Consider the following 14,565-nt stretch of genomic DNA (forward strand, 5'->3'; position numbering starts at 1 on the left):
GGAGATCAAGTTGCCAACATGCCTCTGGCATTGGAGGACCTCTTGTCCCCTCTGGGTTCTCAATGCAATCTTGCAAGTTTACCACTTCTCCTAAAAGAGCTTGCAGAAAAATACAGATTACTTTAACAGCCCACCGATTTAAAGATTTCCCTGAGTATGACTGTTTTCACAGGACCGCTTGAGCAGTGGCTCAACTGGGAAGCAGGATTGGTGTCTCCATGATAGAGAGTTTTGCTGGAGCCCTTCTGAACCCAGCATTCAGTGCTGCAGCTTGACCTTGTAGAACTGGGCATGTGACATTATTCCTTCTCAGATTAAACCAGGGAAATGGGCATGAAAATCTAGCTGGGAGGACAGAGCAGCTTGTCAGGGCACTCACAGAAATTGTGTTACTGGCTCTGTTGGTGAGTTGAATTTTGGGCCCTGCTGGACAGTTCCTTCCACCTTCTTGGTCCACCACCAGCCTGTGTCTCAACAGCCTGTGATCTTAATGTAGTTCAGGAGGCCACATGCACTGCAGATCAGTGGTGTGGGGCACAACATTTGCCCCCCAAAAAAATTCACAGAAGATTTTCTGTTCCATAAATTCATTACTTACTATAAGTGGGTACTAATTGAAAATACTGTATTAAGTGAGCTTGATAGTTTCAAAGTTTTTAGCTTTGTTTTATTAAATGATAGTTAAATCATTCTGTAGGGTAGCAAAATTTTACTGGAAAAAAATGAATTGGAAAAATTTCCAGAGCCTACAGAACTACCACAGATGGCAGCCTCCTTGCTTTAAACTCCATCCTTGCTTTAAGCTGCTTAGGGTTGAAAACAAGCAAATTCCTTGGTCACTGCACTACAGAGTTAGTGCAGAGAGCCTGGCTGTATCAGTCACATTGTGCAAAGAAATAGCTGCATGTTTTCAAGGCTCTGTGTGTGGTGCACGTAACACAATTATGTAAGTTGGTCTAAATGCCAGGTTCTTGGCAGAAAAACAGTGCGGAATTTCTTCAGCAAATCATCTTGAGAATCTTATATTAAAAACAAAAAAGTACCGTGCTCTGGTAGTCATGGTTGCAAACATATGGACAGTGTCTAGAGGTTCAGATCAGAGAGGGAGTGGAGGAGGTGAGGGGCAGAAGCTAATTACCTTGTTCAATCCCAGGCTGTTTCCAATGCCTCCAAGTGCATCAGAAACCTTAAGAAAAGCTAGTACAGTGGTACCTCGCAAGACTTAATTTAATTCGTTCCACAGGTCAGTTCGTTTTACGAAAAATTCGTCTTGCGAATCGCGGTTTCCCATAGGAATGCATTGAAAATTAATGCGTTCCTATGGTCAAAAAAGCACAAAAATGCTGCCGACTCACCTGCCACGGCCGCTCCGGAAGTTTTTAAGGCTCTGGCGCCGCCGCTTTTGCCACCAAGGGCCGCCTGGCAAGCCCCGCTGCTGCTCCTGCCGGATCGCCAATGACTCCGAACTGGTGAGATACGGCGGGCAGCAGGTACGGCGGGAGGCAGGGAGGGAGGGCGCTTTCCCGGGAGGCTTGGTGGCGGCGCTCGCCCTCGGGCCGACCCGGGATCGGCCCCCCTCAATGCCGCAGCCGCCGCACACTTTCTCCTGCTCGCCCCCATGCGCTGCACTCGTCCTCGGGCCGACCCGGGATTGGCTGTTTCAGCGCCGCCGCCGAGGCGAGTAGGAGAAAGCGGGGCTGCCGCCTGTCTTCCCCGAGCCAAGGAGAAGGCAGGTGGCGAAAAGCTCCAGCAAGCAGCGCCCGCCACGCTTCGGCACCGGGGGACAGAGCCAAAGCGTGGCGGTGCGGGGGCTGTTGCCTCCTGCCTTCCCCTTGGCTCGGGGAAGGCAGGCTGTGAAAAGCCCTGGCAAGCAGCGCCCGCCGCACTTCGGCTCCGGGGGACGCTGCTTGCCGGGGCTTGTCGCCGCCTGCTTGGCAAGCCCCGGGGAACCAGCTGTAGTGCGGAAAGAAGGCAAAGGAAGATCAGCTGTCAGCTTCCCGCGCTGAAAGCTGATCTTCCTTTGCCCCCTTCCCACACTACATTCTATGGCCGCGCTTCACAAGACGAAGCGGCGGTCATAGAAAAGCTTGTCGTCTTGCGAGTCCCTTGTGCAACGCAAAACGCTTTCATCTTGTGAGTTTTGTGTTGTGCGAGGCATTTGTCTTGCGAGGTACCACTGTAGTAACTTCTGCAGGAAAGAAAATCACCTGAACATGAAAGAGGAGTGGGAGGAAAATAGTCGGCTTCAGACTATGCACTGATAGTCCACTGTCACTCATGGCTGTTCTCCTTTCTTCTAGCTCTTCACTGGGGAAAACATTCTCCTTTATTACTTTTATCGTTATTTATTAAATTTATATAATAAATTTCCACCTGAGAATCACAGGGAGATTTACAGTATCAACAGTAAGCATATACTCTCACAATATTCACACCGTCTGTGTAACTTGTTTCATGTGTCCAGTTTGGAGTAGGGAAAAGACACACAGAGTATTCTCTGGCATAATTCAGTGGGAGAACACCTGCCTTGCATGAAGAAGGTCCTAGGTTCAATCTCCCTGGTACCTCCAGGTGAGGCTGGGAGTCAATGTAGGGAGTATTGAGCTAGGTGAACTATTTGGCCGGCTATAAAGCAGCTTCATATGTGCCTGTATGCTTAAAATATCCATATTCCTATTAATATGTTCCCAGTTAGCATACCCCATGGCCTTTGCACAACTTGGCTGGCCATTTGGAAAATTATGTCACGGTACATTCCTGTCTCTAACAGACAGGGAAACACCAACTTAACCCCCCTAGCAAAAGGAACAGGGAGGTGATTATTGGATTTATAATGCTGCTTGGATGCAGACCTGTACTTTACTGCCTCTTAGCCTAACCTACCTCACAGGGTGGTTGTGGAGATAAATGAGGAAGAGGAGAACCATGCACACCACCTTAAGCTCCATGGAGGAAAAATGCTGGGATATAAGTGCAGTAAATGTTTTTAAAAGAACTGCTCAATGTTTCAGAGGCCTTGCTGATCTGTGGCAGAGCATCATGTTTTGCAGGTAATTGGTAGCAAGTTCAGTCCTGGTATCTGCAGTTAAGAATCTGGTATAGTGGGGCTGAGAGCAATTTCTGTCTTGAGACCTTGGGAAGTTCCTGCCAGTTACTGTGTAACAGTAGACCCTATCGAGCCACTGTCTGGCTTCCCAGGTAAAGGATCGAGCCTTGGCAGCACAGCTCATTGGTTGTGCTGCTGCAAGCTGAGAAAATTATATTCTCTCTCACTTTACATAGGGATGGGTCACCCGTGGACCTCCATATGACTATGGACTACAATTTCCATCATCCTTGACATTGGCCATACTAGCTGCAGCTGATAGGAGTTGGAGTCCAACCACATCTGGAGGCCCACAGGTTCTCCTTTCCTGTTTAGCACAAAGAGATGCAGTGATGAATGGAGCCTGATGTTTTTTGATTAGGGAAAATATTTCCACAGTATGTGCCTCCCCTAATGGTTTGTTTGTTTGTTTGTTTGTTTGTTGTTTGCAACAGAACATGGCTGAGAAATTTCTGGATGGTGAAGTTCCATTGGACACCTTCATTGATGAATATCAGAGCCAAAGGAAACTGGCTCATTTGCGACGTGTAAAGATAGAAAAACTCCAAGAGATGGTGCTGAAGGGACCAAGACTTCCCCTGGTGCCACCACAGCCAAGAGCCACTGAAACACCACCAGCAATTCAGACTTCAGAGGCAAATGCTACTCCCTCTGTTGTGCCTCGCCGCAATCCTCCACCGCCACCCCTGGCGCCCGGAGTCCTGGCAGGACGCTTCCCGACTCCGTTTACAGCAGCAATGAATGCGGGACCAACCCTCCCCTATTCAGGTGTCCCATACCCTCCACTCCCCCCTCGAACAGGAATTCCATCTACTACTCAAATGCTCCCTCCAGGCTATTCAGCTCCGTTTACCGCACAGTACCCACCAGCGTTGCCCCAAAGACCACCGCCTCGCCTCCCACCAAACCCTGGCTTTATCCTACAGTGAAGATGCCATCGTGCCCTGACTCTTGTGTTTGGTGCTGGACTTTTTACTCTTTATCTCCCAACAACTAAACCTAAGTAGTGGAAATCTCCAGACTTTGCACACAAGAAATCATAGCTGACAACCTGTGCATCAGTGCATCCTGCAAAACATCACCATGTTTTGTTTTGTTTTGTTTTAAATCAACAACTGCATAAAACACTTGCTTAGAAGGGTGGTGGGGCAGCCAAGCTGTAAATTTGATTGTTTGCATATTAAGTGGGAACTTGCATAGCTCTTAAAAGAGATTTCAAGTCAGTGTGGAATGACTGTGACTTCCCAAGGGATCATGTTTCTTTCTCTACTTGATTTGCGCATGAAGAACTTCAATCTATTTCTGCAAAACAAGCAAAACAAAAAACTCTGTTCTGATAATTTGAATGGTAGCTGTTGCATATACATTCTGACTATGAAAACACAGTAAAATGGACCAGCCAGCACCCCTGGTGACTCGGTGCTTGTGCTACACAAACTCTTTCTGAAAATAATTTTGTAGTTTGATGTTTGCTAACTGGGGCTTTAGCACCTAATGCAGGACAAGGTGCTTCTCGTGCTGAACTAATCCCATTCATTTCAGTGAGCTGATGCCAGTGTAAGTAGGTCCCTAAATTGCCTTTTTAAAATGTGTGGTAGGGATCAACTTTTTTTAAACATGATGACCTCCAGAAAGTCTCAGGATTAAAAAATTAAAAATAAGTAGTGAATGGACACGTTTTTCCTCTTGTTGGATCTTTGGACCAGATCCAAAATTTTATTTTTTGTTCCATTGGATACCTTCTGCAACCTCCCCATTCTGCTTGCTGTAACCCTTCTCTCTTCATCAGTCTGTCTCCCAAATTCCTTCATTGTGGCATGTAGGGTAGGGGGTCATCTTTAAAAGGCTTTTGGGCCTGTATTGTCTTTTTGCATTGTGGAGAGCAAATTCTGTCAAACACACTTTTGTGTGTCATGACTTCTGACTAATCTGATGGGCAGTTAGTTCTATCAGTTTATATTTTCATCACATCTTGGTCTTAAGCTAAAACTCCCACCTCAGTGGAGAACCTTAAATCTGTTTCGTATTGAGCCAGGAGAGAATTTTCTCTTCCCTCCACGCCCCTCTACTCTTCCAAACCTTTTGTTTCTGAAAATTGAAGACCTGCTTCCATTTACAAACTTTTCTAGACTGACTGCTGCTCTTGAATGAATCTTGGCTGTTAGTTTTTTGTATTTAATTAACTTTTGCAGTCATGTGACAGCTTCAGTGTATTGGAATTTCAGTCTTGCTTTAGTCCTTCTGGGGGGCTCACTCTTGCTATTAGATGGGTCTGACAGAACTCTGAATAACAGCTAAATATGCTAAATGCAGAGGGTGAAAGATCATAGAGGGATTAGCACACCAATTTCACATCATTGCTCATTGGTGTGTTTGATTGATCTCTCATTTTAATAAGTGTGGGTAGCTCTAAAATGAATAATGTTTCAAGAGGGATTGGAGAGGGACAATTGTTGTTGAGTTCAGTAGGAAATGGTTCTGAGCCTTAATTTTTGCAGGGGAATCATCCACATTCCAGGTCAAGATAACCTTGTTGATGACTGTCTTTGTATGCTCTTGCATTCTTCAGCATAAAACTAGCAGAAGCTTAGTAAGAAGCTGATGGAGAGGAAAAAAGAAAAATCTTTTGAGGTGTGATAGAGGTATAGGGTTGAATACACAGACAGTAGTAGTTAAGGCACAATGTAGTTAGAGCAGAGTAGCTACTTCCACTCTCAAATGTTTCTGTTACCAGTTTCTTGCAGGAGTAGTTTGTTCTATACGAGGCTGTGAAATTAGTTGAAGCAAAATGCAGATTAAATTGCTGCTGCTCTTTCTTTGTAGTCAGCAGGATTGCCTTGTATGCTATTGAATGGTCTATCTCAAGGTAGTTGGAATAAGTGTGATTTTCATAAAGGAAGCTCCTCCTCCAGTCTTGCTGCAGGTGTCCTGCCATAAGCATGAGCCATGGTTGAGTTTGTGTTGCATTCAGACCTGGGCTTAGAGCTTGCCAGGAGCAAGATTTGTAGCCAAGGCTTGTTCTCTGGTTTACTGCTTGTGGTTTGTCTGGGCAAAATAAACCACGAGCCCAGATTCAGATGCAGTGCAAAGTCATAGCATTATACCATCTTCCTCCATTTCCTCCCTCTTAACCGAGCTAGGAAAATAGACCGTGAGAATACTAGCTATGAACGCTGTTGAAGTGGATGAGCAAGACCCCCAAACTTGTGTGTGCAGTGTCCATGCACTAAAGAAAATTATATAGGCTGTAGAAGTAAGAAGAAACTTGACATTTACAGCTACAGCTACTTTAATTCCAAATTAAGTAAAGTGTGTGTGTGTGTGTGTGTGTGAGAGAGAGAGAGAGAGAGAGAGAGAGAGAAAATCTGCATTGGACTTCAATAATTTGTGGCAGGAAAACATGCTTCAAACTAATTTGGGGCATTGTGCATCTTGACTGTGAAGAACATGGAAGCGAAACAGTTGCCTTCCTTAAAGCTACTGCAGCGACACTGTTCATTTCTATCAGCTTTTCACAAAGCATGTATTTCTCACAGCTCAAGAGTGCAAGGAGGAAAGTGTGCACATCAATTAGCAACCTGCCTTAACTGTTTTACTGTGGAAGTCTCAAGCAGGCCTGCTGCTATTGCGTAATGCCCTTTAAAACATACTTTAAAAAACCCAAACCAAGCTGCAGTTGCCAATCTAGACCTCCTTATGCACCCTCCAGCTTTCTTTCTGCCACTCCCCCCCCCCGGTATGTCATCCTAGTCTGCAACTGGTGCCCTTTTTGTTAGGACAGGAGCTAATTTTTTGTCAGCTTTGCAAAACATAAAATGGCCATAAGAAACTTTATATTGTATCATATTTACATTCTTCTGATCTCTGCCCCTTTTGGGTAAGCTGGCTAAAAGAGCAAAATGCAAAAACTTTTCAGCCTGGAAGCCTCTTTCTTCAAGCCATAATCTTCTGTTGGAAGATAAAAGATGAAACATGGGAAATCCGTGTGCATTTGTGCCCGTCCTTGAACTGCCATTTTTTCTGTTAGAGGCCATTCACACTTGCCTTGGAACAGGATATCCTCTTCCCATCTGGCTGTGGGACTCTGAGGCTAATTCTGCCAGGACCAAGATTTTGGTAAATCTTGGGGAATTGTGAAATTCTAGCTTGATGTAGTAAAAATGGTTTCTAGGGTCTAATCAGATATGGGCTTTTAGTATTCCATGGATGACACAAGATCTCTTTTTTAAAAAAATGGTGACAAAAGTATACCTGTATTTGCTGAATTCTGTATCTATTATAATTTTATTTGGGCATGGTAACTTGAGTTTTGCCTTTTTCATTTTCATTTTCTGTGCTGCTTATTGTGTGTGGAATATGAACCTTCAGAGGTTGGTGAATTTGAAAAGTTGGTTCCTTTAATCATCTGTTCATAATTTTTCTTGTAAAGGATGCTTCTTGTGCACTCAGAATGCGCATGGGGGACTCCTGTGAGTCACTTCTGTGTCCTAAAAAATTAAGGGGACTGAATGAGTAAGACGCATGACTTAATCCTAGACAGAGCCATGAACTGAAACTTCTGAAACAGCCTTTGAATAATTGGTCTGTGTTTCAAATAAGTTGTCTGTTACTTGTTCAGATGAGTAATTTGAATGCCTTTTGGGGTGCCAGAGTGGCTTGTGAAGGCCATTCCATGGTTGTAACGCTACTTAAATTTGAAGATCTGATTAAAAATTCTCCCAGAAGTTCAGTCTTGGGTGAGTCTTTGAGCCAATCGTGTTACTCATTCAGCATGATGATAAGTCGTCCTTTTTCCAGCAACCAGAATACAAACACTGGAGCTAATATAGCCATCTTTTTCCTGCTGCTTCTGAGCTCATATTCGAGTGCCTAAGTGACAGGCAGACCTCTGTTTGCTGCTATAACTCTGTCAGTTGCCCCTCGAATTAGACACAATGTAAGTACCAATTATGTCTGCCCACCCCTTCAAAAATAGGTTTTGTTTAACAATAGAAATTGGTTGTTGGTATACTGTTGGCTATCTTTATTCCACCACCATCCTCAGCATTACATACTCAAAAGAAAAAACTTGAGGCAAATGTCTAAATTGAGGTAGAGATGTTGATCAATTGAGGCAGAGGCATCTTACGTTTAGATAGCGTGTGCTGGGCTGGTGGTAGAATTACTGGCATTCTCACAGATTCTCCAGGGTTAAACTGGTTGGTGTGACCTTAGCTGATAGCTTCAAATGTGAGCCATCAGTTAATAGTCTGGATGCTGCAAGAGCATCCTTTGTGCGCAACAGAGGAGGCCACAAGCCCACGTACAAATTTCACAAAACATATTTATATACTTTTTGACGTGTTTTTAGACAATGATTGTCCCTATCAAGAAAGAACCCCAAAGCCTGTTACTAGTTTTTAAAGAAATTTTGCCTTTTAAAGCAGCAACAATGTATTTTGCAATTGCTGGGCCGTTCAGGGTTTCCTCATGGAGAAGACAACCACACTACCAGCAACAAAAGTGGACTCTCTCCGTCTCCAGCAGCAGTGCATCATGGCTGATGTGTGCCTTAGGATCACGGTTTGTGACTTGCTGATAGAAGATACCTGCATCTCTTTCAGTTCAGTGGCCATTCAATTGTCTTTTTCTAAGGGCTCCTTTTTATGATGCAGGACTTTGAAAGTAAACACAAGGCAGTATCTGCAGTTTGCTTGTGGCGAGAAGTGTAGATTTGTGGTTGGCAACCGTTGTTACTAAACTGCTGCAATCGAGGAAAAGGTGGGAAGGGCTGATCCAGTATGATGATTCAAGCCTGCCAGAAGAACTTCTGTTTGTCTTAGATGTGGCAGTTAAAGGAGGATGCTGCAGGCAGCAGCCACCTGGGGCTGTGCAGGGGGAGGAGGGTGTTGCAGTTGTGGCTTAGGGGTTATTGGTTGGCTGGTGCTACAGTGGAACACTTGTCATTGTGTTCAAAATGGTGGTAGCAGGAAATGCAGTTGTTTATTGTGCAAGACATACTTTCAAATGTTTGTATCTGCATGAATTCTGGAGCGCAATATCTCTCGTTCCCTCTTGCTTGGTGGAAGTCCAAATGTTGTTCAGCAAAATGTTGGGGGATGAGCACAGAAAGGAAGCTGTCCTGTGAGGTCCTGTGAATGCAGTGCCTCGTACCAGACAACACTGTTGGACATTTCTTCTGATTAAGTGGGACCTGAGTGGAGATGAAACCAAAGGAGTCGGGTGCAAATGGATGAATGGTTTCTTCCCCAATACTTCATGAACCTCCTGCTTGCACCCTGAACCTGCACCCCACTTCCTTCTACTCTGTATTCATACAGAAGGAAGTATTGCATGTGGGGCTTGGCCACCAGCAACCAGTTGTGGGGCGACAAAGGTGAGAATGGCATTTGAATGGGAGGCACCCCACTGTGGGTGGGGCTTGTTGATCTGCAGGCCACCTTGTGAACAAGTGTTAAGAAAGCATTCCCCCTTTATAGACTTGATTCCAGTACAGTAGTGGCAAAAGATTTAGGAGCAGTCTGGTTATAACCTTGTTCAAAACACTTCGACATATGACTTCAAAATGCCTGCAAGTGGCAAATGTTCCCTGAAAACTTTACAAGCTTTTTTTTTTATAAACAAAAGCATTTGAAGCTCAGAAGTTTAAATAGTGTTAGAATATAAACTGTTTTAGTGTTCCATTTCAGATATTATTTTGCTGACCTTTGTGTAAAAAATTGCAAATGTGTTTTTGTTCATTATACCTGTATTGTGCAGCTAGTGATGTTTTTAAAACAAAAACAAAAAACCACCCATTGAACATACACTTTTGTGAGCTGAAGAAAGCCATACTCCCTTGGCAGGGTTGTGTGTGTGTGTTTTGGAGAGGGGATAGCCACTTTTTTATACACAACTGTCTTAATTGCCCTTTCTATAAGAGTATACACATGGAGGGATGTCTGCTGTAAAGGGGAATTTCACAGTGTACTTGCTTGACATTAGCCCATCCCTATTTCGAAATTTGTATATATTGTGGGGAAAGTATAAGTGGATTTTGCTGGATTAGCTTCATACATACAGTGGTAGCAGAATGCAGAAGGGTTGGGGGGGGTTAGTACGTAAGAAGAGTCAAACTTAGGATAGGTAACTAGTTTTACTAAGGGAGGCTGGCAGTGTATTTAAGTCAAATAAAGAAGCAGATGTGTCAGATGCTGCCAATTTGGTAATCCTCTGTAGTAGGCTATATTCTTGTTGCTTGTGCTTCAGAGGGAGGCTACTTGACACTTCTCCCAGAGTAAGCTAGTGTTAGGAAGAAGTGCAGCGTGTTACCTCTAACCCCTAAAGAAGCTACTGGATACTTTTAACTAAGCCCCTAGCAGAATCTCACTTCTGGAAGTAGGACTGTTCCTAATGTAACAAGTCTGTAAAAGTTTCCTTTGTGCTATACAACTGATGAGGATGTGGTCTCAAAACGAGTTTCAGTGTTGAAAACCGTTTGTTTTTCTTGTAGAATTTGCTGTTAACAATTTCAGGATTGCAGTGATTACCGAATAAAAAAAATGCTAGATTTCGTACAAATGTGTGTCACTGGCTTATGGGTATGTGTGTTCTCAAAATTACCTTTTTCAACTCTTACAGTCACGGGGGGGGGGGAGTACACCCTTTTTGAATTCTGTTGGTTTATATATGAGGACATAATAATTTTCCTTAGCAAGTTTTAATGGTAAAGGGACCCCTGACCATTAGGTCCAGTCGTGACCGACTCTGGGGTTGCGCGCTCATCTCGCGTTATTGGCTGAGGGAGCCGGCGTACAGCTTCCAGGTCATGTGGCCAGCATGACAAAGCTGCTTCTGGCAAACCAGACAGGCACAAGGAAACGCCGTTTACCTTCCCGCTGTAGCGGTACCTATTTATCTACTTGCACTTTGACGTGCTTTCAAACTGCTAGGTTGGCAGGAGCTGGGACCAAGCAACAGGAGCTCACCCCGTCGCAGGGATTAGAACCGCCAACCTTCTGATCGGCAAGCTCTAGGCTCTGCGGTTTAACCCACAGCGCCACCAGCATCCCTTAGCAAGTTTTAAGATTAAGTAAATACAATCTCAGATGAACAACAACACATGACACATTACACTGTTCCAATGATTTATTTAACAGAAATAAAGCCAAGTACACCTTAGGATTCAGTAGCTTGTAGAACCACCTTTAGCAGCAATAACCTGAACTAATCTTTTTCTGTATGACTTTTCAATCTCCCACATCATTGTGGAGTAATTTTGGCCCACTCTTCTTTACAATGTTGTTTCAGTTCTTTGAGGTTTGTTGGCATTTGTTTATGCACAGCTCTCTTAAGGTCCTGCCACAGCATTTCATTTGATTTGAGGTCTGGACTTCAACTGGGCCAATGCAACACCTTGATATGTAAAACCAGAGGATTCAAAGAGGGTGTACTTTCTTTTCCCCCATGAGTGTACATTGTGCAATTGCTGCTCAGTAAAGTACCACTTTGCTGCTTTGTTTTCCTCTCCCATTGACAAAGATTGAAAGAAGTGACTGAGCCACCTAGTTGACTGTCAAAAGGGAAATATATTACCTTGAAATATGTTAACTATGCAGATAACTGCTTCTGTGCTGAGGCTGGTTTGACTTTGTAAAAGAATACTGCACCACTTAATTTTGACAGCTACTACTGTTGGAACGTCAAGGCAAGAAATAACCCATTTGTTTTCTCAGACATTCACACAGCAATTTCAGTATCCTAACACACCACTTGTCTTATTTTATTGCTTATGTACAAGAATACCAGAAACCACTTGCTATTCAAAGTGTAAACAAATCAAGGCAGACTTCCAGCTATTTGCTTAAAATGTCGTTGTTTTTGCTAGTAGAAACAATTATTTTGTGGTACTAAAGTCATTTGCAGTTTGCATGTACAACGAGCACCCAAAATAATGGCCATGGTTCAGTTCCAATAGCAGAACTCTTGCTCTGGCTACAATTCTACTAGACATACTTGGCAAGAGCAATGTCCCAGTGAAGATACCTTTATATAGGGTCAGCCTGCAAGAACTGAACTTGGCAATTGTAAAGTACCTGCTCAGCAATATCATTATTGGTTTAAATGGAGAAGCCAAGCTGGACAACTTGGTAGAGAAGAGGCCGTATGTTGAAGCCACCCAGCTTCAAGGAGGTGGTACTGATTAATAGTTGTAAAAAAAAAAAAAGATCTAGAACAGGGGTCAGCAACCTTTTTCAGCCGTGGGCCGGTCCGCCGTCCCTCAGACCATGTGGTGGGCCGGAGTATATGGGGGAGGGGGGGGATGAACGAATTCCTATGCCCCACAAATAACCCAGAGATGCATTTTAAATAAAAGGACATATTCTGCTCATGTAAAAACACGCTGATTCACGGACTGTCTGCGGGCCGGATTGAGAAGGTGATTGGGCCACATCCGGCCCACGGCCTTAGGTTGCCTACCCCTGATCTAGAAAAATGTCAGGAAAAAGAACACTGAACAACGTTTCAGGCAATTAATCCATTTTAATAAGCTAAAGAGTCCTATTAAAATTTAGCATTTGGTTCAGTTCCCACCCCCTTAGCTTTCCTATAAGTTGCAAATCTTCCTGCTCCCCAACCCTATTAAATGTCAAACTCTACAACTGTTTCCATCAATAATTGTGAAAGGAGTTGGGTGGTTGTCATTTTTTACATTTTATTCCCTTAAACCAGTGTAGACTTTTTCTCTGCTTGTAGTGCCTATAGAAGTTGTACAGTAAATAAATCCTATTCCTTTTTAATACGTATACAAAAACTGACAGTCTAAAAAGATTATCCTTTTCAGAGTTTTCAACCTGGGGAGAACATTTTTCAGCCTGTAGCATAAACACTACAAAGAAATCCAAACAGCCGACTTAAAAGGGGGGGGGGATCACATTTCTTTAAAAAGGCTCCTGTAGTGCAGTTATAGGTACACCAACGTTTACTCAAAACAGCACAATATTCCTATTGCTTATAAATAACTGATGTCCACAAAGTAAACTTTCTCCCCTCGCCCTCCTCTTTCTTCCCATTTAGGATCTGTGTTCCACATAGGTAACTGGCAGCTTACCGTTGCTTTAAGAAAGCAGTCGTTCTAATACTACAGATCAGGTCAATCTATACAATTCAAAGGTACCTTTGCTTCTTTCTTAGTCAAGGAAGTAAGTTTTCAGTGTAAAGGCAATGCCAGACACAAGGCAACTGAGGATTTATCCAATCTGTATCTGTTTAAAACACAGACATTTTTAAATGGTGTTGGAATGTCTATAGTTCAGGGCCTTCCTGAGCAGCCCCCTCTCTGTTGAAAGGCAAACAGTCTTTGAGTCTTCCGCCCAGAAATCTGTTGCTTGGAGCCTGCAGGGAAACAGCAGGCAAGGCACAGTGCCTGAACCCCTCCAGGCAGCAGGAAGAAGAATCAAGCTGACTAGAAGCTGAATCCCACATGCCCTTTGCTCTGTTCCTGCTGTTGTTTTCTTCCTTCCCACGTTGAGTCGTTTGCCATTTACACCTTAGAAGTTGACAGCATGTGCATGGAACACACCATCCTCCTGAACCAGGTACAGAAAATGATAAAGATACGGATCATTACTACCTAACTAAAAGAAATTTTAATGCAATGAGATCTAATCAATACATTTGTGGCAACTGTTTTAAGACACACTCTGTTTTTAGATGATGCATGTCAGTTCTATGCTTGGGACTAGAGGGGATGCTTTTAAGATGGCATCTGCAAGATTATAAATGCTTTTAAGGCAAAATCTTGTGTCCAATTAAGTTAGGGATGTCTCAGTTAATAGAAAACAGTTCTGTTACCAGCCCTTAAGCTGATGCCCTCCAACAATCCAAAGGGCAGGAGTGATAGAGGTTGGAAAGGGTGTCCTATAAATGAAAACGAAGAAGCTCCCTCTAGCTTGTGACCCTTTCAGTAAGAGTAGCCCAGAGGATCATTCCAAAAGTCCAGCCTCTTGCCTCTTCCACCCCAGGAGGTTCACAGCCTTCTAATGCTTCTCTGTTGCCTCTAAACATGGAGGCACTATAGCCCAGGGGCATGAGGAATCTCTGGTGGTCTCCCAGCCTAAATGACTAGTGGAATGGCCAGGGATGGTGAGACCTGCAGTGCCACAAGTTGCCCACCCTTGCTGCAGCTTGTGAACGGCTGTGTTTTCTCATTCAGCAAATGGCAGTTATCTTGGGGCAGCAGATCGCAGAGATTAGGTGTGTGAAGAAATACTTTCCTGTATTGCTGATTTCGGTTTCACCGGAGTGACTCCAAATTTCTAGTATTACGGGAGAGGCAAGGCAGTTTTGTTTTAATCTACTACTGCAGCTTTGGTTGCCATTCTACAGACACTATTACGTGCTCCAGCATGTTCCTCAATGGGAAGATGCTCCAGTCTCCCATTAGCCACTGCAGTCCTCTTCTGCACCCTCCACAGTAT

The 14,565-nt window shown here is 43.8% G+C and overlaps 2 protein-coding genes across 3 annotated transcripts in view; one reads left to right on the forward strand and one right to left on the reverse strand.

The window, feature by feature from the left end:
- VPS37B (VPS37B subunit of ESCRT-I) overlaps positions 1 to 10,135 on the forward strand; it is a 29,313-nt gene extending 19,178 nt beyond the window's left edge. Inside the window, exon 4 of the mRNA XM_035098229.2 lies at positions 3,541 to 10,135. Coding sequence (XP_034954120.1) covers positions 3,541 to 4,035 — 495 coding nt within the window. The 3' untranslated portion in view covers positions 4,036 to 10,135. The remainder of the gene's footprint in view (positions 1 to 3,540) is intronic.
- Positions 10,136 to 11,941: 1,806 nt separating this feature from the next.
- The window catches only part of HIP1R (huntingtin interacting protein 1 related), a 70,563-nt gene continuing 67,939 nt past the window's right edge, over positions 11,942 to 14,565 (reverse strand). For both annotated transcript variants that reach the window (XM_035097656.2, XM_035097655.2), the window contains exon 32: positions 11,942 to 13,674. In XM_035097656.2, coding sequence (XP_034953547.1) covers positions 13,636 to 13,674 — 39 coding nt within the window. In that variant the 3' untranslated portion in view covers positions 11,942 to 13,635. The remainder of the gene's footprint in view (positions 13,675 to 14,565) is intronic.

This window comes from Zootoca vivipara, chromosome 17 (genome assembly GCF_963506605.1).
Source record: "Zootoca vivipara chromosome 17, rZooViv1.1, whole genome shotgun sequence".
NCBI classification, from domain to species: Eukaryota; Metazoa; Chordata; class Lepidosauria; order Squamata; family Lacertidae; genus Zootoca; species Zootoca vivipara.